Source organism: Branchiostoma lanceolatum, chromosome 2, assembly GCF_035083965.1.
Source record: "Branchiostoma lanceolatum isolate klBraLanc5 chromosome 2, klBraLanc5.hap2, whole genome shotgun sequence".
Taxonomy (NCBI): Eukaryota; Metazoa; Chordata; class Leptocardii; order Amphioxiformes; family Branchiostomatidae; genus Branchiostoma; species Branchiostoma lanceolatum.
In genome coordinates, this window is record NC_089723.1 from 20,638,311 (window position 1) to 20,661,476 (window position 23,166).

The following is a 23,166-nucleotide window of genomic DNA, read 5'->3' on the forward strand; positions in this document are numbered from 1 at the left end:
ACACTTGGGCTTGAAATGCTTTTCTGTTTTGAAAATATCAGAACACATACAAGGCAACTAACACCTAGGACCACGTGACTCGCATTGAAGGCAACTAACAACTAGGACCACGTGAATCGCATTGAAACTCATTTTCCGACAAATCGCTTTCTAAGTTGCGTTAACGACTACATCTGACAAAACAAACTCGACAGTGAGATGGTGGAAGGTGTCAGCTTTCCAAAGATGTTTTCAGATTGACAATTTTGGCACTTTGGAAGTGATTGAAAGCGACCGCGATTTAACGTTTAGAAAAAAATAGTTTCTACTACTTTTCTCTAAACGTTAAATCGCGGGGTGCACATGAACATCAATATATGACGATAAAAGCAGTTACGGTTTAAAAAAAGACATCGTGCATCATCATGCCCAACCTAGCAAACGATATGCCAAGTTAAACACCAATGCTAGCCTCTACCAGGCTCCGCTGATCGCTGGGAAAATAGTAGAAATCGGCCAAATAGAGTGAATAGTATGCCAAGGGTAGTCCGCTATGCAGGAAGTTCAATAGGCGACTATTTTCCCAGCGATCAGCGGAGCCTTCTAGGGGCTAATCGTGAGTTCTAGCTGCGTACATGAAAGAAAAACATTTCTAATACTCCCGTCAGAAGGTCATCCTCCATCCCGGAGTAACAAACAGATAGACTGCGTACTCTCCAAGCAGAGGTTGGTGGGGAAGATTCACGGTGAAAAGTGTAACAGTGTGGTTAAAGTAAGCGCCACTTGCTACTATTGCCAGTATAACCGGACCGGACCTTTTAACCTTGTGTTAGGTGCGTTGGGTTTGTACGCTGGCGGCCCGGGTTCGATTTCCGATCCCGAGAGCCAGGAGACTGCACTACTCGCCACCCGCGTTTCAAACCGTTAGACGACAGAGGTTAGCTGCGCCGGCGGAAAGAAAATGGTGCATATGAGAAAATCTTCCGTGACCAACATCTGATTATACCAGGCTGTACATAATGAAATGGGTGTCACTGACACTGAGTAAACAAGACCTTAACTGAACTTTTCGTCACCCCTACTCAGTTGAAATTGGATTTGTGTAATCCTTGACTTCACAGTTGGAATGTGGCGTGCAAGGATGTTTAAGTATGACTGAAAAGAGAAGAAAACACACGAAGAATAGAAATATTAATTTGTATATATGAAATTCGTTTAGCGCTGTCAAATGTTCTAGGTCACAGAGCGGTCGTCACACTAAAGGAATGGGGGTGTAAACAAAACCTGATCTTGAATTTTTCATCACCCGTACCTCGATACGCCTTCTTTAACTTCCGAAGGAGGCATATCGCTGAGGTATCTTAGGTCCGTGGGTGGAACTCGGACGATATGACTTTCTTTGCAGCTTGCCGATAACATTGTACTATCTAAAAGTAAACAAAAGCACAGAAGTAAACATAACGTGTCAAAGTACATGTCCGTGTAGCAAGTTCAAATGTCACAGTTCAGTGTGTGCCTCCAGGCGTAAGTTCAACTTCAATTTCATCGGTTGAAGTAAACAAGACATGTCAAAGTAGCATATGACACCTGCGCACAATAATTTTCGTCCGTTTAGAAAAAAAAAGGTTTTCGGCCATACTGTAAATCGTACAAAGCAGGTACAAAATGAGAAAATATATGCTGCTCTGTATTTTTTAAGGGTGTATTTTTGGGGGTTTGATAGGGACATATGCAGGAAACCTTGGTGTTTCGTTGGTAGGTGTATCTAATTCTAAACCAACGCGTGAAGTGGGCTATAATATCCCGAGTGCTATAACTAAAAGTTGGCGGTCTCTTGTCTGATATCAATGCGTTTTTGCTTGTATACTTTATAGGAATCACTCGTAAATCGAGTATCATGACCGTCATATAATTTATATCTGAAGAGCAGCAAATACGGAAACAGACTTATATAACAGACGATATAATAACATGGATCTCTTCCAATGAAATACATCAATTAAGCATTTTATTTGTGGTACACAAGTTATAACTAATAAGGACACTGCCACAGAAAGTATAATGCCTGATGTCCTAACAGAATGACATGATGATGAAATGCCATCAGCAAAATAATCATTACGTACTTTTTCACCTTAGGCCCTCTTTACACTAGACAGCGATCGCTGTCATCCCTATCATATCTGAGGTATTGGAATACTTGAATTACATGTCCAGATTCCCCCAATCTGTGAACTACTGGGAAGAATCTACAGGACAGTCTAAAAATCGTTTGGTTGCGGTCATGATCGTCTCCAAGTAGATGTGAGGAATGACAATAACATCCGTTGTGTGTCAGCTGGATATACCTTAGATATTAGCTAACAAGTTTTGCGTGATTATCATTATTCCGCTATGTAGTATGTATGTATCAGCTCATCAGACGTATAAAAACATCCTGACATAAGGTAAACTGAACTGTTAAGCACTTCCAAACAGAGTGAAATGTGCCCAAGCCTTGTTTGGTTTTGGTTACATTGTAAACGAACGTGTTGTACTTTGAAATGTCTCTGTTTATAAACATCACCACGTCCCCGAACCTACAGCAAGAGACTTCAAGTTTACCTCGCAAGGGGGCGTGATTGAGTAGTTGTGTTTGCAGGGTTTAGATTTCTCACTAGCACTAAAGGATCTTTGGACCTTTTTGGATACAATTATAAGAAGTTTGGTCAAGGTTGCATCAGATTCTGAATTTCATCCTTTGCATATAATTTTTTTTAAACAAGTTTTTTTTAAACTATAGGTGGGACATCATCCTTATATATGCAAATTTAAACACACCCTTATGAAGATATGTTCTGCTCACATGCTAGTAAAATATCTGTTACTGTCACGTCTTTCATCTGAGCTTTATTTTCCTTAAGTTCAGATTCAAATGTGTATAAAATCAACCTACAATACACCATAATTTAACTAGTAGTTGCTTTTGAACATCAGTGTTTTCTTTGTCACAACAAGGCAGTTTCATAAGGTGAAAAGTTTGGCATTACATTAAATTTTTGATTTATTGGCTTTTTTTCAATATTACTCATCTGCTTCTTCTTGCTACATGTATATTAAATAAACATAATAAGTATTGTAGAAGGCAACATGTTTGCAGTGGTTTTGATTTTGCAGTTTAAACAAGGAGGTAGGCAGGCAGAAGACATTTACACTGTGATTTCAAGTTCATGGTGAAGGATCATCACAAAAACCATAAACCACTGCAAACAATTACCCTTTTACAGTATATCAGAACTTCGGAAATAGCCCTTTCTTTTGGAATAAGCAAAATAATGCCTGAATCTGGATGATAAAAAGAATATCAAGACCTCTGTGCGTATATTAAGTGATGACAATAGATGTCTCTCAAATCACCGTAACAATCTATGATGTACAGAATTTCCATGGTAGGACCACCACTGGAATATATATTTGCCAGGTGTGATTGTGTGCTGTGCTACACCAAATTGCTTCCTCTAGTATGATAGTACTTACACCCATAGTTCACCTTCATAGGATGAATGATTATATGATGATGCATCAATGAAGGTTAAGCAAGGAGGTTATAGGAACCTCCTTGGGTTAAGCATCCAGGTAATTGGAAAAAAATCTATACAGTTGCTTGAGTAAGTGTTACCTTGCGGATAATGATGATGATTATGACAATCATAATTGAGCATAATTGCTGTCTTTGGAAGCCCATGTTAGGAATTAACAACACTTTTTAAGACCATAAAATAGACTTTTTTCCTTGTTCACTGTCAGCACCTTAAAATGGCCTTAGCAAATAGCAAACCATTACACATTGGAGAGGTGAGTGTTTGGAATACATTAGGACCAGGCCAAGAGTCAGTATTGCATCCAGTCCAATTCACTCATGCTGGGATCTTCCCCCTTGCTGTGTCAGCTGCCCTTTTCCTGGCTAGTCTTGTCCGAACTGGTTCTGTTTGGACCAATGGCTCCTGTTGCACAGTTGCCGGGCGGCGGCTGCCTAGCAACTCCACCTCCACCACGGTACCTGGCTCAGCAAGATGTAGTGGGACGTAGGCGTAGGCTATGGACTTCTGGATCTGGTAGCCGTACGCTCCTGATGTCGTGTTCCCAACAACCTGAACAAGTAAGAAGGTTAGTTCCATCTGTATCAACTCTTTTCAATAAAAAATGTACTTTACATTTCATGACTCTAATTTCATAGTCGTGAGTCCTACATTGGCTGATTCACATTCTCCTCTATTTTTTCAAACATCTTACTTGAAACCAAGTGGTAGTATCCAGCATTTGATTATTCTGCTGCGAGGTTCCCAGACACAGGTGGGCAGCAGTCAGCTAGTCTTCACACCACGCTTCCAGGCGGCTCTGTCCAGCGGGTCCACGCTGGTGAGGCCGCACACTTTAATGTCCACTTTAAGTCATATTCTAAAAATCTGCCATTAAGTCCTTCCATCACCATATGGTGAATAGGGCAGTGCCCATCTCTGTTTCCAAGGCCCTTGGGCCACACAGTTGTGCAATCACTACAGCAGGGGCTAGTCCACTGGTATTGGTGTGTGTTCAACTTTCATACTCTTTCCCTTGGAGTGCTGTAGTACTTAGCAGTGAAGCAGAATGTATCATTTTAAACGTATAGTCTTTGGTATGGCTTGGTCAGGGATCAAAACCGCTGCCTCCCACATGTAAGGCGAGTACACTACCCACTAGGCCATTGCAGCGGTACAATGCTGCCTTGACAAGTATTTGACATGCCTTTCTGGCATGCTGGTTCGGTTCTTCTACCATTCTTTCACTCTGGTCAGTAATACAGTTACATGTACTTTCCTCACCTTCCCATCGTGCCAGATGGTGTCTATTATACTTGCCACAGTTGTATTCACGTTTTTGATTCAACTGAACTCAACAAAACTCTGGTGATGATGGGGATACTGACCTTCCCGTCGTGCCAGATGGTCTCGTTGCCCTCAGCATCAGGACCGCTCTCCTCCACCTCCACAGTCAGACACACCAGCTTCCGGGTCAGACCCTCCTGCTGCAGCTGCTGCAGGGACTGCTTACCGATAAAGTCTGCAGGCTGCAGGACAAGATTATTTTTCCATTATTTCTCAGAATATGCACCTGGTAACTCTCTTAAACTTAAAGGAGCACTAAACTCCAGAACGGAGTGTTGTTTTCCAATAAATTATGTATCTGATTCAATGAAGACAAAATCTGCCAACTTTTTGAAGCATTCCACTTGTGGTGAATTAGGCAATGTGCATTTTGTGAAACAATATGATACTCACTAACCCTATGAGTACCCTACCAATGCATTCCCTAGTATACATATAGACACTGCCTTCATCGTGAATATTTTTGGGATACAGGAGGGGTGATAAGCACACCAAGAAGGCCAATTTTTGATACAATACCAAAGAACACATTGTATTCCGCCATAGGCTCGGACTGTTTATAATTTAATTAGAGGGTACGTGGGGATTTCAGTACAATACTGAATGCTTTTTGATGCATGTGGGACTAGATGGTACTTTAATATGTACTGTTGTTAAGTAGTATACACTTTTCACTTCCCAGAATTATTAAATACTCGAAAATAACACCCCCTCTAGATCTAGAGTTAACTGCTCTTTAAAATGTACTGCAGCTGTGAGCTGTTTGATCAATGATGCACATAAGAAAATGATCAAAAGTGGGATCAATCAATGTGGTTCCTCTTAAACTTCCACTTAACAGTTTGAGAGTTCTGATCATTACTGGTATGAAGATGGCAGCCTGAGAGGTTAAGATGAATATCTAATATCTGCACTCTCTGAAACTGTGTGTACAGTAGATACAAAGTTCCAGTCTTTGGCTATTTTTCAGTTGCTATTTCCATTCAGCATTCAAAAGAATAAAAAAAAAATGGTTTGGCAATGCATACAGAGCTTTGAAAGATTTGTTTACCTTGTTGAGTTTGATGAAGAAATCCAAGCCTGCTTCAAACGGATTGTTGTCAACTGTCATCTGGAAAAATTAAGAAAGACGTTTTTATGACACACCTGGTCCAGTATTTCTCTTTTCCCCTTATGAAAGCTGAAACTATCATCTTATCAAACAACAATTCTATACTCATCAGATCTGGGCTTAAAAACAGTGAACACTGCAACATATTGTTACAAGACATCACCCTACTCACAAAGTATTAAGGTATCTACAGCTAAAAATTAAGTTTGGGGTGAATTCTACTCAGAAAGTACAATGTACTTCATTTTGTACTAAGAATGATGTGACAATCATTCCTTGTTTAGCTTGTATGAAAGATGGAGACCTTAGATCTGGTATGATCATGAATGACAGGGAACTGAGGACCACAGTTACAGAGGGCATTAATGGTGTCATCAGCTGATAGATAGGATGACTGAACCAAAGTGATCCCCCAACGTACTGATCCTACCACCCATCTCTACATACGTCAAGCGCTATTGGTTAACCTTCCTGCTACCTAACTGTAACAAATGGGGAATTGGGTGCCGAATGGCTTCTTCAGAGTGCTAAAGGTTAACTCGTAAAGAGTAAGAAATATGATCATGATGATGATGATCCTCGCTCTCACCTCAGCCCCCCACCCCCTGAAGCCCTTCTCCAGCCTGAGGGAGCCCATGGCGTGGGTGCCGAAGTCCCCCAGCCCGAACTCCTGTCCTGCCGACATCAGGGCCTCGTACAGCCGGGCTGTGTCCTCTCTGGCGTGGTACAACTCCCAGCCGAGCTCGCCTGAATCGCACACAGAAATCATTTTAGACCATACAGCATGAAACACAATGTGTAGCGACCAGGTCATCATGCATTATTAAGCTCTCAGACTGTTACACATAGTCGAACATGGCTTCCCGACCTTCCCACAATCATGGTTGGGAGTGGTTTGGAAGCTAGGTCGGCTGGTGTTTGGCTGCGCCAGTTGAATGTTTTGAAATGTCCAAAACATTTGGCAGTGGACAGGAGGCCTGGAATGGCTGGTGGGTCAACACAGGCTGGCAGCGGTCAGCTGCAGGGTGTGTTTGGGAGCCAAGTTTGACTATTAATCTAAAACTCAAGTCAGACTGCTCTCGACCAACCATCAACCTTGAGTGGCTAGTGGTCAGGAGCCATGTTCGGCTATGTGTAACTGGGGCTTTACATATTAAGTTTGCTTCTCATTTACATATATAGCATTTTAGTAAGAAATGTATTTGCAAGTTCAATTACCCAAAAGGCTAACTGTATGTTCATGGTTGAAGCACAGGAAACATACATGTGACAATGGACTGTGATAACGTTGTTAAGAAGAGACTACCCAAATGCTAGTGTTGGCTATATCTAGAGACAAGTGGGTATGACTTTTTTTCCAAAGCAGAGGAAGACGAAAAGTCCCACTTTTTCCATAATCAAAGACTACCCGACTGCTGCCCACCCATGCTAGGGACCAAGCAGCAGTATAACCTCCAACTACTGGATACTACGTACTACTATTAATAACAATGTACTACTACTACTTCTTCAGTTATCTACTTACATTTGTACTAGGGGGAAAAGGGTTATAAGTGTTATGAGTATCATGGATCATAGATTCATCTATTAATTCAATAATACATTCCGTGACTCAAATATTGAAAAAGAATGAAGTTACAGTCAAACCTGTCTATAGCGGTCACTCAAGGGACTGGCCAAAACTGGCCGCTAAGGACAGGTGGCCGCTATGGAGAAAATGTTGACCACGAGTGACACATGTTTTCAGTACCCCGACTGAGCACATTTATTCACCGTACAGTACACATGTAAACATTACATAGGTAAGTCACATTTTAGAAATTCGATTGTTGTTCTTTTACTTCTATTATGGGCTTGAAAAAAGAATTATTGTATCTGCCAACTCCAAAATCCATGGTTTGCTCGAGCTTCATGTCTGAACAGACCAGCATCGCCATACTCAACTCTTGATCCTTCGCGACTGCTTCGCTGCCGGCAACCGCGTCACCAACGAGTTTTAATCATATGAAACAAAGTTCTTCGCAGCAAAATGCCCCCTAGTTAGTATAGAACAAAATATATGTTGCTCAGTTGCCACTTACTGTTCGTTTTCGACCGTTTTTAAACATAAAATCGTGGCGACAATTTTCCTAATCTGTTGTTGTTTACTTGTCATGATCAGCTTCTACCATTATGCTAATAGGGTAATGAGAGGAAGGTCGCTCTTTTGAGGGCTTTTTTCTTTTCAGAAAATTGCAACAGCCCAAATTTTACAAGATAGTAATGTTATCCATATTTAGTTTGAAGCTTTTGGTTCAGTAATTATCCTCAGTGATAGTTTGCAGCAAAATTAATTTAACACACTATACCTCCGCAACAGTGGTGTCGTCCGATGACCTTTATGCTGCTCCGCCATATTGAAATTCGTGTTTAGGCACATTTTCGGATGAATTCCCGGGGAAAACGGAAATATTGGGCCGACATTGAAATAATTCGCCAACTTAGCGCATCAGATACATGTGCGGGTTGTATTTTCCAAAAACTACCGTCATCTTTGTCCAATCCAAATGCACAGAAATAGTCAAATATTCTACGATGTACAAACGCAAGCCATGTGAAGAAATACTTGACTTCGCGCGCGTCAAACCATGGATAATCTAACGAAGATAAAACATTCTTGTTTTCTTTATTATTATCCTGTCAAGTTGAGTTCACATAAACTTGATAACTGCATTAGAAAATGAAGATTTTGAACCCGGCGTGCGGTGGCGATGCGGCTTCCACCGGCGCACATTGGCCGTTATCGGCAGTGTTACTGTACTCGCGGGACCGAAAATCGTCTGGCCGCGACCGCGTTGGACAGGTGGCCGCTATAGCCTAATTCTTAATGCTTATGTCAATGGGAAAAATCCAAGGGACCGACAAAAAGTGACCACTATGGGCAGGTGGCCGCTATGCAAAGGTGACCGCTAATACAGGTTTGACTGTACTTAAAGTTTACACATTATCAGTAACTGTGCTATTTACAAGAACTTACCAGTGTAAGATATCCTGATGGCTCTGACATCGACTCCGCCCAGACTGATGTCATGGACAGCCAGGAACTTGAACCCTTCCTCGCTCAGGTCACCTGAGGTCAGCTTCTCCAGCACATCTCTGGAACGCGGACCAGCGATGCCCAGACAAGCGACCTCGTCCGTGATGTTAGAGATGGTGACGTCATAGCCTCCCTTTAGTGCATGGTCCTCCATCCACCTAGAGTGTTAAGAGTATGCTATATGAAAGCTACTGAATTACATCTTTTAATGACAACAAAAATGGATTAAATTATCAATCATAAAAAGAGCTACAACTGTTTTTTGAGTTTCACAAACCATATAGACTTTTTATGATGATCCCAGTTTTGTTTGGCATGTTATTGATTTGATACTAAAGCTTGAAACTTCAAATTGCATTGTGCTGTGTTGTGGAGCCGAGATCACTAGTCTCCTTGCGTACAAGGACAGATAAAGGAATTTTAAGAGCATAGCCTAACTAAACCATTAGCTTAAATATGTTTCAGGAGTGGGATTGTCAACCACTACAACATACCACAGCACAATATTCAAAAACACAACACTAGCATATTGTATACTGTACACAGTACGAACCTAAAGTCATAGATCTCAGATCTTGAAGCTCAGATCTCACTGGACCCGCGGCACGTTGGCAACCTTGCTGCAACCAAGCGATTTGACAGCGTGCTAAATATATTCCATCGATAAAAAATGAATCTTTTTTATTCATTATTCTTTATTCTTTGAATCTTTTTACGCTTTGTGTGTTTTGTTGTGACAGTCTTTTTAATCATACTTCAACGTTTTGCATGATATTCCCATTGTAATGTCAAGGGTAACACAAATCCAGTTTAGAATGCAGTGAGGGTGCCAACGTGCCGCGGGTCCAGTGAGATAGGGGCTTAACCCTTTACTGACCTGATCTCAGATCCAACACTGTACTCACCTGAGATCGTGAAACTCTGATCCAGACCCCGTGATGGCAAAGAAGTGATCCTCTCCTAGTCTGGAGATGGTCAACTCCGCGTACACCCGTCCTCTGGGAGTCAACATGTGACTGATGCATGTCTTCCCAGTCTGGACATCAAAAGGTAAAATACATGTAACACGGCCAATCTTCATCCTTCTAATCTTTTTTTTACATCCTCTACCAAGACATGGAAATACACTACTCTTAATGAAAAATAGAAAACAATACTGCCATACTGATGTGTTAACACAATTCACCAAGAATTCAAGTCCTTGCGGTCATACAGCTAGCCTAACAAAATGAAAAATCTTAATAATATGTCATTACTAGAAAACAGCATTATCTTATTTTATACTTTATTAAGGCAAACTGCAGTGAGCAAAAAAAAAACAATTACTGTCTATCAAAATCTTACAATACAAAGTACAGTACACCCAATGTAGTCTTTATAGCTTTGCCATATTATCAAGAATACACTAAACCCCATGTCCTACCTTTGGTACATTGTTTGCACACAGGTAGTCCAGAAACTTTACTGAATCGGGACCTTTGATCTCAAACTTTCCGAACGGTGTCAGGTCGATGACCCCAGCCCTGGATAGCACCAGTTCACACTCCCTGCCGACCGGATGGAACCAGTTTGTGCGTCTGAAGCTGGGGTGGTATCCGTGTGTGTCGCCTTCTTCAGCAAACCAGCTGGGCTGCTCCCAACCTTAAAATCAAAGGCAAACAAATTTTAAGGACTTGCTCATCCTTATGACAATAAGCAAACCACTTTTATATAATGGATCATAGCTTTTCTGTGAAGATGGCATAGGAAAAGTTCTTAGAGTCAAATAACTTTTCTCTGTCTTATCAATGTTATCTCTGAGGTCTCTAGACTTTGTACCAGACATAGATAGATGAGCAGAATACCAGTTTGTACCAGATCCAAGTGGGTAAAACAAGCAAATTACCTGTTTTTACCAGATCCAAGTGGGTCAAACAAGAAGAATACCAGTTTGTACCAGATCCAAGTGGGTCAAACATGCAGGCTATAACTGATTACCAGTATTACACTATTTACAGATAGTGCAAGATAACAATATCTAATGCTGACAAGTGGAACAAGGGACTATTCTATTATAAAGAACTGTTAGTCTAAGGAATACAATGTTAGCTTTTTGGGTTTGACTTCTTCTTTTCTGGAAGAATTGACATTATGCAATACTTATTTTACGTGCACACAACTTCACAAACTAATAAAATCGGACATAATCGATCTGGTGATTTGTCAAATACTATTTAGACTTTAAAAAAATCTTAACTCAGAAATGGATGTATACTGGTTCAAATAAGTCCTAAAAATTGTATAATCATGTGGCCTTGTCAATAGACGATCCATTTCAGGGGCAAATAGGAAACAACTCTATATTTCCATGTAAGACTCAAAAGAAAAAATCATCATCAAAGAAAAAAGGTAACATAAACAGCAAGGAAAAAGTACCTGCAGCTGACTTTAAAAAATTGCCTTTAAGTTTTCAAAAGTCAGCTTTGCACAGCTTCCCCACAGGCCTCCCTGCTCTGTCTCTCACCGGATCAGTGGGAGCCATATCAGCCCACTTGTAGCTCACGGTACATCAAAAGGTAAAAAGCCACCGATAGTGGATTTCAGGCAGCCATATGATAACCTCTCCGCCACTATTTACATTTTAGTTGACCTGATGGTCACGATCTCATAATGTAAGACTAAGAGATCATTGCGTGGTTGGCCATCTTGTGAGCTGTCATCTTTGTTCCATTCAGTTCCATTGTCGTGCTTACGCATCTAAAGTGCTCTATGCGTTGATCGCAAATTCTACTGACTGGAGTCATCGATTGTGTCCATAACTGGCGCCCCTTTTAACAAATACAGTACCTTCAACACCTTGTGTACTTGTGTTTACCCCTCACCTGAGTGGAAGCCCATGTCGGCACCCTTGTCCAGCAGGGTTTGGTAGATGCCGCTGACCCTGGCTGTGGGGCGGCCGGCAAACCTCTCCTCCTTAGGGTACCCCACGACGTTGTTGTACCCGTAGGACTCCCTGGCCTTAGTAGCCACATACTGTCTGTCACACCATGTCTCCCCATACCTACAGGAACAGTCATTCATGAGCACAAAATATTCCATTCAGTTCATCAAGTTGAACAGATGTGGCATCGAGTTAGCGCAATGGTTAGGGTGTTTGGCCCAGAACCCAGAGGTCCTGGGTTTGAATTCCCTGACATGCCACTGATGTTGTGCCCTTGGGAAAGGCACTTAACACAACTTTTCTCACTCCACCCAGGTTTAAAAATGGGTACCTGGCTTGGATTTGGGAGGTAAAAGGCAGATCAGGAAGAAGAGGATTGGGCTGTCCTTGTGTAACAACTATTATTCGACTAGACATGGTCTCTAGGTGCTGGGTTTTACTTGGTTCAGGTTTGTGTCCATGATCTCTCTAGGTTTTTAACTCTTGGTGACTGATGTTTACCTGTTGGAATCCAGTTCTAGATCATAAGGCTTCTATGAGATCGTAAGGTTTGTGTCAATGATCTCTCTAGATTTTTAACTCTTGGTGACTGACAGCAAATTGTTTACCTGTTGGGATCGAGTTCTATGAGATCATAAGGTGGCTCCCCATTCAGGATCCAGTCAGTCAGGTACTTGCCTGCACCCCCACTGTGGATCACTCCATACCTGTGTACAACAACACAACACAAGGACAACTTACACCTGGGGTGAAATCACTGACACAGAAAATCTTCTGAATCAGTACATTGTTACCGTCACATTCTTCTGTATAATCATTACATTCTTCAGAAGCAAACAAAAAATCCTTGACACAAAAAAGCATCATTTTCTGCTAATTACCTGCAAGACCAAAAATTAGCATGAAGGAAAATTAAAGGACAATCTTTACAATACAATAAAAGTACAGTGACTTTCGTATTAGGTATTCTACAACTATACATGCAAACAACAAACAATTGGATACAAAATGATTAACCTATGTATAAGTATATGAATAAGAATTATAAGATGGCCTTGTCAACAAATTAAGTTCGCAGCTGGTCTTGTCAACAAAGTTGGGAAGGGGTCATCGAACTCTTTTGTGATCAGCGATTTTATGTATAATATACACTGAAGGTTAAAAATCGTTACAAAAGCTCCTACATGATGATCACAATATTTAAAAGAAAGGAAAGGAACTGAAAAAGCTTTCTGATCCAGCTAGCTAATACTCTATCATGAGGTTCATATAGAGCTTATTACCTTTCCACTGGTCATATCTAGAAAGATAGACACATATATTTACACTGTCATGAGTAACGTTACAGGATAGATATTCTGGGAAAATTCCTGTGATCCTTTTACTAAGCACATAGTCTACAGTCAACACAGTCAGTGTATACAGTGTACAATATTGCCAATTTAAAATTGGATGAGCAAGGCTTGGATTCGAACCTTCAGTCCACACCTAACCAGTGCTTACCCAAACCCAGCGGCCATCCAGTAGTTCTGCGCCCCCTGTGCCCTGTAAGGCCCCATCAGCGGTAGGATGTCGGGGGTGTACATGATTGGTCCACAGACAATGCGCGAGATTTCGGCGTCACGGAACACGGGAACCATCTCCATTGCAGCCTCCAAGTTGTCCGAGATGCGGTCGAGATTTGACTCGAATAACTCTTTTCCAAAACCTGTGTGAGAGACCCCGTACAAAAACAGTCAAAAAGTCATGACTGAAGTGGTTCAGTCTGACAGAAGCGGCAATGTGTTGCAAGATGTAATTCCTTTTCACAAATTCAATATACAATACTAAAGACAACCAGGTACCAATTGTTGAATAAGACGGTCACATTGCTACTAGCTCTGTAGTGTTATTTTTCAGTTGCCATTTTCAGGCTCAACACCATAAGATTTAACAATAAAAGCAAATATGAGAAAATACATCACTGCCTTATACAGCATTCAAAACATTTTAGCAGTACTACCATTTTTAGGGATACTAGCAATGTACTAGCAATTTAAGTCAATATTTCCTTTGAATAACAATGATGTTAATGCGGATATTTTTGCATTTTCATATATAATATTGCACTGTATATATACCATCTTAACTACTAATGTCATCATGCACTATGATACGATATAAAAGCATTGTGATGTCCAGGCAACAATTCAGCCAATTCAGCCAATTGTCTGCCACTGTGGGACACTTTTCATCTTTGATCAAATAAACCATTGATACCTGGAGGGACCCCGTCCTTGATCCAATGGTCCTGCAGCTCCATCTTGTCCTCCTTCTCGTAGGGACCAATCAGGATCCCGTCCCTCTCCTGTCGCAGGTAGTACGACCCCTCCAGGTCGCGTATGACGGGAATTTCCTGCGTGCGTGACTTGAGCTCCGGTACGGGGCCGGTGATGACGTACTGGTGGTGGACTGGGATTAGTGGCAACTCAAACCCAGTCATGAGACCTAACTCGTGCGACCAGAAACCTGAGGGTGAAAGATGACAACACAGTTATCATAAGACCCTCTTTAGACTGACGGCAGTTTAATTGTCGTGCAACTGTTATCACCAAGACGTCTCCAGCGACAATATTTTTTGGCCATCTAAAGAAGATCCAAATAGTCGCTTGCAAGAGGTCACTGGTCACACGTGCACCTCAAGGTGTCTCGTGATATTTTCTGACCGTGTGTCTAAAGAGAATCGTTGCTCACAACGATAGTCTGACGACCATATACCGTTGTCAGTCTAAAGTGGGCCTAAGTCACAATTATTTTTCTAAAGATTTTATGCAAGTTTTCAATTGTTGTAGACATTTATCACCTGCTAATTTGATTCAATAGTTTTATGGCTAGTTAGACATTCCTCTGTACTTAAAACCACAATTCAAGCATTGTAGCATATGATCTCCTTCTTTTGAAGATGCAAGATTTCCCTTCGCATAACACGCCAAGATCATTGTGTACCTGCAGATGTCATTGATAACATGTTGTCACATGTCAAAAAAAATTAATGTTAGGATCTGGCCATCAAAGGTCACCAGGTGTTTTTCAGGAAGGTAGACAATAGGTGCATTGAAAGTCACACCGTGGCAAATATAGGGCGTTCCCCTGCCTTGTTTTGTGACATTCCACTTTGCCAAAACATAGTCATCAAAAGTCAAATACAAAGGCTGCAGCTCTCTGGGGTAAAACTGGTTTCTGACTGGGCCCCAAGGCTATTAGTCCCGGACATAACAACAATTTGCATCGTGTTGGCGTAACAGTTAGCATGTTTGGCTCAAAACAAACCCAGAGGTCCTGGGTTCAAATCCCCTGACATGCCACCGACGTCGTGCCGGTGGGAAAGGCACTTGACACCAATTTCCTCACTCGACGTAGGTGTAAATGAGTATCTAGCTTCGGCTAGGGACGTCCCACGGAGAGGACTTTAAATGGAGGTCCCGCATTTGAGGAGAGCCTCACCTCGAATACATGAAAGAACCCATCACATTTATTGATGTGTGTTGATCAAATAAAATCTTCCCGGGTATATAAACCTGGTATGTTATGCCATGACATGGTTTTCCGGGTATGTACCACAAACAAACAAACAAAAAGTAACCCGATCAGATCTAAGGGCTGTGTAGTACTACCTAAACACCCAACCTGAACTGATCTTGTAAAAACGTTAAGTCCAAAATAACCTTAATGTCTGGAAACAAAGGGTTTGCAAAAAATATCTCTCGCTTATATTCCCGTTTTGTTCCAAACCATCTTAAACCGAGTTCCAAAGATCGTGAAATTTGGGCAAGAAAAAGACAAACACAGTGCTGTTTTGTGTTTATTGCTGAACCTGTGTTTACTACATTATATACGTTTACATGTATATTTTTCAAATTGCATGTAAAATTTATGCCAACATGCAGTTTTATATGTAACTGAAAAAAAAAGCATTTCTACCACATATATGCCATGGGTTCAGGTCGGGACTTATGAGTCCAGACGTCTGAACCTGAATCCGGACCTGAACCTGAGTTTAGGTACAATGTACACAGCACTAATCAGATTAGACCTTACCTGCAGCATTGACCACTCTCTGTGCGTGGATAGTGCCGTACGGTGTGTCCACATTCCAGCTGCCATCACCGCGCATCCCCAGGCCTGTCACCATGGTCTTCTGGTAGATGTCCGCCCCGTACATACGAGCACCGATGGCGTAGGCCTGGGTGAGAGAGTAGGGGTCGATATGACCGTCCCCTGGGTTGTAGAGGCCCATCAAAACCTGCAAAACAAAGCATTATAAACAAATGACTTGCCAGTTTATTTCAATTGTAAGTTTAAAGACAGTATGAAGGTCCATGAATGGCTTCACTTGGCTTATCTACATGTATATCTGATCAAGTTTGAGACCACATCTTTGCTGTCACCTTGTAAGTTATTCAGGGCCCAAGTAAAGGTAGCTGGGGAATACTTTTTTGTAACAGAAATGTCGACAAAGCAACTGGATATGATTTTGGAAACAGTCAGATCTAGAAGTACGTTTCAAGTAGAATCCACTACTTTTCATAGTAAGATTTGTCAATCAGCAGGTTATTACAACCACAAACTATGAATTGTACCTTGAGTTTATAACCTTTAAAAATACCCAGGTGCAGTGGTGCACCCACAGTCAAAAATTAGGTGCACAGCTCTGATTTTGGGTGCACATGCACCCAGTACTACTACTAGTATTTCAAACCCTGGTATCCATTCCCTGTCTACCTTGTCCTTGTTGAGTAGAGGGTGCATCTCGTGTACTTCCTCTGGCGTCAGCAGCCACTGTGGCGCCTTGTTCCATCCCTGGCGTTGCATCTGATACCGAAACTCGTCCACCCGCTCAGGAGTGGAGGCAATCCTGATGCTGCCCGGTGAATGGAATCCTACATTCTGGAGAAAACTTTTCAGTTACTTGGAGTTCATTCCACAGGTCTAAAGATAGTCCTTCTTTTTGTTTTGTCATTCACTGTTTTTCTTGGGCTCTCCTATTGTGTTTCATATCACAGAACCACAAATACTGCAGCTACAGTACAGTACCCAAATGAATGTGCATCATCCCGCCAGTACTAGCACACGACAAGGGATCTTGAGTTATGGCTGCGAATACACAATCAACCCCAATACCCCAGTCTAAGAGGTGAGCGAACATGTATTTCACGGAGGCAACGAAATGTCCCCTTGCCTATCTCACACAACTTCAACACCATAAAAATTAAGACCATAGCATGTCTAGAAAAAAAAGATACAAAAACTGGAAGTTCTGCTGCAGTACCAAGATCACACACCAAGAGGGGGTAGTGGTCAAGGGCAAAATGTATAATTGCAATCATTGCATCCAAAGGTTCTTAAGTTATGCTGAGCACAAATATCCAGAGACCCCCCCACACACACAGACACACACACACACGCACACAGACACCCCCAAAACAATACCTCCATTTTTCATGGAGGTAACAACAGCCCCATCTCACCTGCCCTGTCTCCTTCTCCAGCTCATTGAAGAGCCAGATGCTGTAGTAGTGCAGGTTCTTGACATTGATTCCAGGATGGTACAGTGCTGTCAGGCCAGCCTTGAAAGAAGAGAAACAATTCAGTCAAACCTGGCCAGGCAACCATTATAAGCCTCCACCAGGCCCTCTTACGGGCATATGAATCGTAGAATTCGGCAGAAAAGGGAATAATTAGCAAGTGGAGTCAGTCCATGGTGAAGATCACATCTTGCCTTCCAATGAAACCCTGGCAAATATTCTCCCTATAGCCGGTGTAGTTAGTTTGGTAGAGACTAGGGCAACCATCTGGTGCACGCAACCACCTCCAACACAAGCCAAATTGAAACAGTCCCATCTATTTCTACATTAGATAACCCCACCCTGTCCTGAGCAACCTTTTGTTATCCTCAGATACCAATTTTCCTCAGTCCCTTGAGTGGTTTGAATGTACAGGGATCATTTTGGGCTAATAAAAGACTTTAATACTCCGCAATGTCTTAGAACTGTGCAGTGATTACGTAGCCTTGAAAGATTTATTTGATCCACTCACTCCGGGATGGACTACTACTCTTATCGATAAGTGTGGTGGGTTCTTTAACATGCTCAAGACATGTGGCTCTCTGCATGCAGTGCTAGCAACCACTCCCTATATATACCCTGCTACAGAAACAGAAAGGAACCTTGCTTGCCCATGTGCCACTAGGCATTACAAGGGTCTGAACGAACATGTATGACTTACAGCGTGCCATGTTGACCCAGCGGTCAGCTCTGTCTTCTCCAGCAGTACAACGTCCTTCTGACCTGCCTTGGCCAGGTGATAGGCGAGACTGGTCCCCACACATCCTCCACCGATGATCACTGTCTCTGCCTGGTCCTTCAGACGCTTCCCAAGTGGACCCGAACTTGCCCTGGGAAATTTGAAATATAGAAAATCATGTTTATTTGTTTGTTTGTATTGCATACCCGGTAAACTGCCTCATGGTGGCATAACACACCGGGTTTGCACTGAACAGTACAAGATGCATATCAGGACAGTTCATTCTAATTTCGGGGAAAAGATTATGGTTATCTGGTTTTGCAATTTAGCGGGAAGTCTAGAAAACATTTTCAGCTCAATACAGTTAGTTCAATTTTGTGGCAGGAGGAGAAGGACTCCAGGGTTCGGTGACATTTTAACTTTTAAGTTGACAGGTTATACGTGTGGTAATGCTCAAAATGTCATGATTAATAATCGCAGTGGAGAGGTCACCACAATAAACACAAAAACAAAACCACTGTGAAAATTTCAAGATTTACAGAACTTATCATTGGCAGCCAAACAACAGCTTTTGATGTTGAAGGCTTTGTTGGATTTATGAACACCCAATTACACAAATCCAGCGTAAATCATTACAGCTGTCTAACAGGTTTCATCAAGATAGTCTGTGTGCAAGGCATTGTTTGGTGGTAAAAACTGGAAAACTCCAGTGTGAAATCATACAATTATATAAAGCAAGACTTAATTGCAGAAGAGCACGTTTAACACCACTGACCCTGACCTGACATCTGGTACAGAGACCAGAAGCTGCCCTCATATAATTTGTAATCATATATGAACTGGTTACTAATTCAGGAGAAAAAGAGTGGATGGATGGATGAATGAATGAATAAATAAATAGATCAATGAAGATTTATATATCATTGTGACGATTCTAATGAATCGAAGGTTCTTTAACACATCAGGCGATACGAAATTAGGTCTCCGCAAACTACATTTATTCCACTAGTCGCACAAGCACCCTCCTTGGGGCCTATTCTCTGGTCAACTCCCTGTGTAACTGATCCCAGACCTTTCCCAGCCCAAGCCCTCTATGCCCCCTGGGTTCTGGGTCATTCTGGGTCATACCATTATCTGGTGTCGGGGGTGACACCTATCATGACAATCATACTGTATATGCCTTTGAGTTCATTATATTCCCCTTCCAGTGGGAAGGGGGATATACTGTTTTTGCTTGCCTGTTCTTCTTCTTCTTTCTTCTTCTTCTTCTTCTTCTTCTTCTTCTGCCAAAAACCAAGTAGATGTGCGGTGGTAGCTCTACTAATGGTATTGCAGAAAGTTATATTATGTACCTTATGTTACATGGTACGGATGTTATATTTGAGATGTAGGTACCTATAGGAAAGGTGAACACACCTGACAATGAATTATGCTAATGAGGACCTCATTTGCATAATTTATGCAGAAACTTGTATTTCCATTACCGTAAAAGCTGCAGATGTCATATTTGAGATGTAGGTACCTTTAGGAAAGGTTAACACACCTGGCCATAAATTATGCTAATGAGGACCTCATTTGCATAATATATGCATAAACTTGTATTTCCCTTACCGTAAAAGCTGCGGATGTCATCTTTGAGATGTAGGTACCTTTAGGAAAGGTGAATATACCTGGACATGAATTATGCTAATGAGGACGTCATTTGCATAATTTATGCAGGAACTTGTATTTCCCTTACCGTAAAATCTGCAGATGTCATATTTGAGATGTAGGTACCTTTAGGAAAGGTGAACACACCTGGCCATGAATTATACTAATGAGGACCTCATTTGCATAATTTATGCATAAACTTGTATTTCCCTTACCGTAAAAGCTGCGGATGTCATATTTGACATGTAGGTACCTTTAGGAAAGGTGAACACACCTGGCCATGAATTATACTAATGAGTACCTCATTTGCATAATTTATGCATAAACTTGTATTTCCCTTACCGTAAAAGCTGCGGATGTCATCTTCAAGATGTAGGTACCTTAAGAAAGGTGAATATACCTGGAGATGAATTATGCTAATGAGGACCTCATTTGCATAATTTATGCTTAAACTTGTTTTTCCCTTACCGTAAAAGCTGCAGATGTCTTACTTGAGATATAGGTACTTTTAGGAAAGGTGAACACACCTGGCCATGAATTATGCTAATGAGGAGCTCATTTGCATAATTTATGCATAAACTTGTATTTCCCTTACCGTAAAAGCTGCAGATGTCATACTTGAGATGTAGGTGCTTTTAGGAAAGGTGAACACACCTGGCCATGAATTATGCTAATGAGGACCTCATTTGCATAATTTATGGATAAACTTGTATTTTCCTTACTGTAAAAGCTACGGATGTCATATCTGAGATGTAGGTACCATAAGGAAAGTTCAGAAAATCTGGCCATGAATTATGTTAATGAGGGCCTCGTTTGCATAATTTATGCATAAACTTGAATTTTCCTTGCCGTAAAAGCTACAGATGTCATATTTGTGTTGTAGGTACCTTTAGGAAAGGTGAATACACCTGACCATAAATTGTGATGGGATCGCCGCGCATAATACCCTTACAGTCAATGCTAAGGATGTCATATTTGAGGTGTAGGTAATGGGAGGGGAATATCCTGCATTTTCCTGAAAATGTTGCCATTCTAGTTGTGATTTAATTTTGCAAGTAGTAAGAAAATGTAGTATTCTCTGTAGTTTTAAGTTCATGGTGATTTTAAAGTGTGCGTTAGTGCTATAGTCTCATACTGTACAGTGATGCAAAAGACCTGAGTTTAAGTTCGCTGCGAAGCTGTCGCCGTGAAAACATAACCACTGCAAAAATGTCAGTAATTACAGAATTTTGGCAGCCAGATAACAGGAGTGGCTTACTATTTACATAATGTGGCTGGATTTCATTTTTGCTTTGGGAACCAGCTGAGACCAGTTCAGAGGAATTCTTTTTGTCAGGTGACACTTTACTTCACTTATAGCCTGGGTGCCATCCTATTCCTACCCTAAAAAAATAGCGAATGTAGGACTCGGAGTCCCGGTAGAAATAGGATGGCATCCAGGCTAACTTCACTACTCCCCAAGCAGAGGTTTCACTCCGGCTTGTTTTTAACGTCTTTTTAGGCATTTTTATCTTTATTGTTGTGAATGCACCTTTCTGCGACTCTGAAGGAGAATACTTCCTCCCAGAATCACTGCAGCTGGGATCACCATCGCCGATCCCCCCCTGATCTCCCAGTAACAATTTCTTAGCCTCCGTTGCAGTCCTTCCTACAGCAATTTTTTTTTGTGGGGGGGGGTCGCATATCTGCTTGGGATCCCGTATCCGCCGTGCCCGTGTCCCCAACAGCGGACACAGGGGCACGGCGGACATAGGGGCACGGCGGATACGGGATCCCAAGCAGATACACGCCCCCCCCCCCCCCCCCAAAAAAAAATTGAAAAAAAATCGCTGTGGGAAGGACTGCAACGGAGGCTAACATTTTGTAGTGATTTCTTGTTCCTGGAGCCATACATAAATTCATTATTTGGCACCAAAATATGGCAATCTACCATGTTTACTCATCAAAACTTTATGTATTTCCAAATTTCACTTTATAAGTGTATTCCCGTGTCAGGTGTATACATGGTAGGCAGATCAGAGAGCAAGCTTGTAACAGTTGTACTCCTACCGCCCCATGGCCGGCTAACTCCTCTGGCATGTTTTTTAGTCTATCTGCCCAACTTCTACTACTTTTCCAGCAAACTATAGCCATCGTGAGTTCCCCTGTACCTTTACGGTGCTGTGAGGCGGATGCCTGCCCGCCCATGCCAGGCAGATTAGCGCGCACTGGGGGATGTTTTACGGGCTTGGCTTTATCAGTTCTACGGTCGGCGATAACTCGACATGCCAGCTAAAAGGACAGGCTAACAAAAATTTAAACAGGCCAATGTTCAGCAGACTGGGCCCAGTAGAACATCCCTAAGCCGACCCGTAGAGACTGGTGCCCTATGAAGTCTGGTAGAGACTAACAACATTTAAGGCCCCACGACATAAACAACACACTGTGAAGCTGCTTCTGCGTTGCGATCGATCTCTTCCAATTTGAACAAAACACGAGCTGTCCAACGAGAACTCACCTGTCTTCTGAGTTCGCTGTGCTTGAACTTGAAGAAGTCGTGTGCAGCTTGCAGGCGGCGAACAAACTTTGCAAGCGGGGTCCTCCCCTCGCTGCCGCCGCCGCCAGGCCCAGTCCCTTCAGCATGATTGCGCTGGCCATCTTGAATGGGGCAAGGCTACTTGGGTTCAGCTAGTTGTTTTTCTTGTCACAGATATTGATCTGTGTACTTCGATCTGACTGCAGTTGCACAAAATAAATCAAATATATCTGAGGCTTTCTTATACAAGAAGGTGATCACAGTTAACTGTTAGGAAATGCAAATACATCTAGCTTGCATATAACTTTGAGACGATACCTGAGCATATACAAGTTTCTCGTATTTTCTCAAGTTCCCGAGGCTATATTGCACAGGGGGCAGATCTTGAAAAGCAACAGCTGACCTCGCTGATTTTCAAAATAACTCCACCGTAATCCAACCTCCTGGCGCAAACCGACCTTGTCTGGTTCCCGCCGGTTCGAGCCGGCCAGCCCCCACCCTGTGCGGTGTTTTTGTCGAGCCTGATAAAACACGCGGGGTTGTTGACGATATTTCATTTGGTGTACGCACCCATACAACAATATGAAATTAACCAGATGGAGTCTTCTATTCCGTAAAAAGGAACGCAAAATTATATAAGATATTACATAATGTAATGCATATGACTCATATAGTATAGAATATATCTGATATAGCTGAAACATTGATAAAATCTGTAAACAGTTTCTC

General features: G+C 41.9%; 1 protein-coding gene across 4 annotated transcripts; it reads right to left on the reverse strand.

The window, feature by feature from the left end:
- Positions 1-1,970: 1,970 nt before the first annotated feature.
- LOC136427853 (dimethylglycine dehydrogenase, mitochondrial-like) lies at positions 1,971-22,991 on the reverse strand. 4 transcript variants are annotated; one of them, XM_066417045.1, is made up of 17 exons: positions 22,896-22,991; positions 22,420-22,637; positions 18,255-18,423; positions 17,498-17,596; positions 16,752-16,916; positions 16,068-16,272; positions 14,250-14,498; positions 13,494-13,698; positions 12,599-12,697; positions 11,932-12,110; positions 10,494-10,711; positions 9,976-10,106; positions 9,011-9,228; positions 6,584-6,741; positions 5,935-5,994; positions 4,925-5,065; positions 1,971-4,109 (listed from the first exon to the last, which is right to left on the reverse strand). In XM_066417045.1, the coding sequence occupies exons 2-17, from the start codon at positions 22,557-22,559 to the stop codon at positions 3,876-3,878; spliced, it is 2,670 nt and encodes an 889-aa protein (XP_066273142.1). In that variant the 5' UTR covers positions 22,560-22,637; positions 22,896-22,991; the 3' UTR covers positions 1,971-3,875. The 4 variants fall into 4 exon arrangements, with proteins under 4 accessions (XP_066273142.1, XP_066273143.1, XP_066273141.1 ...); XM_066417046.1 differs by lacking the exon at positions 22,896-22,991 and adding an exon at positions 22,878-22,895; XM_066417044.1 differs by lacking the exon at positions 22,896-22,991 and adding an exon at positions 22,756-22,871.
- Positions 22,992-23,166: the final 175 nt, after the last annotated feature.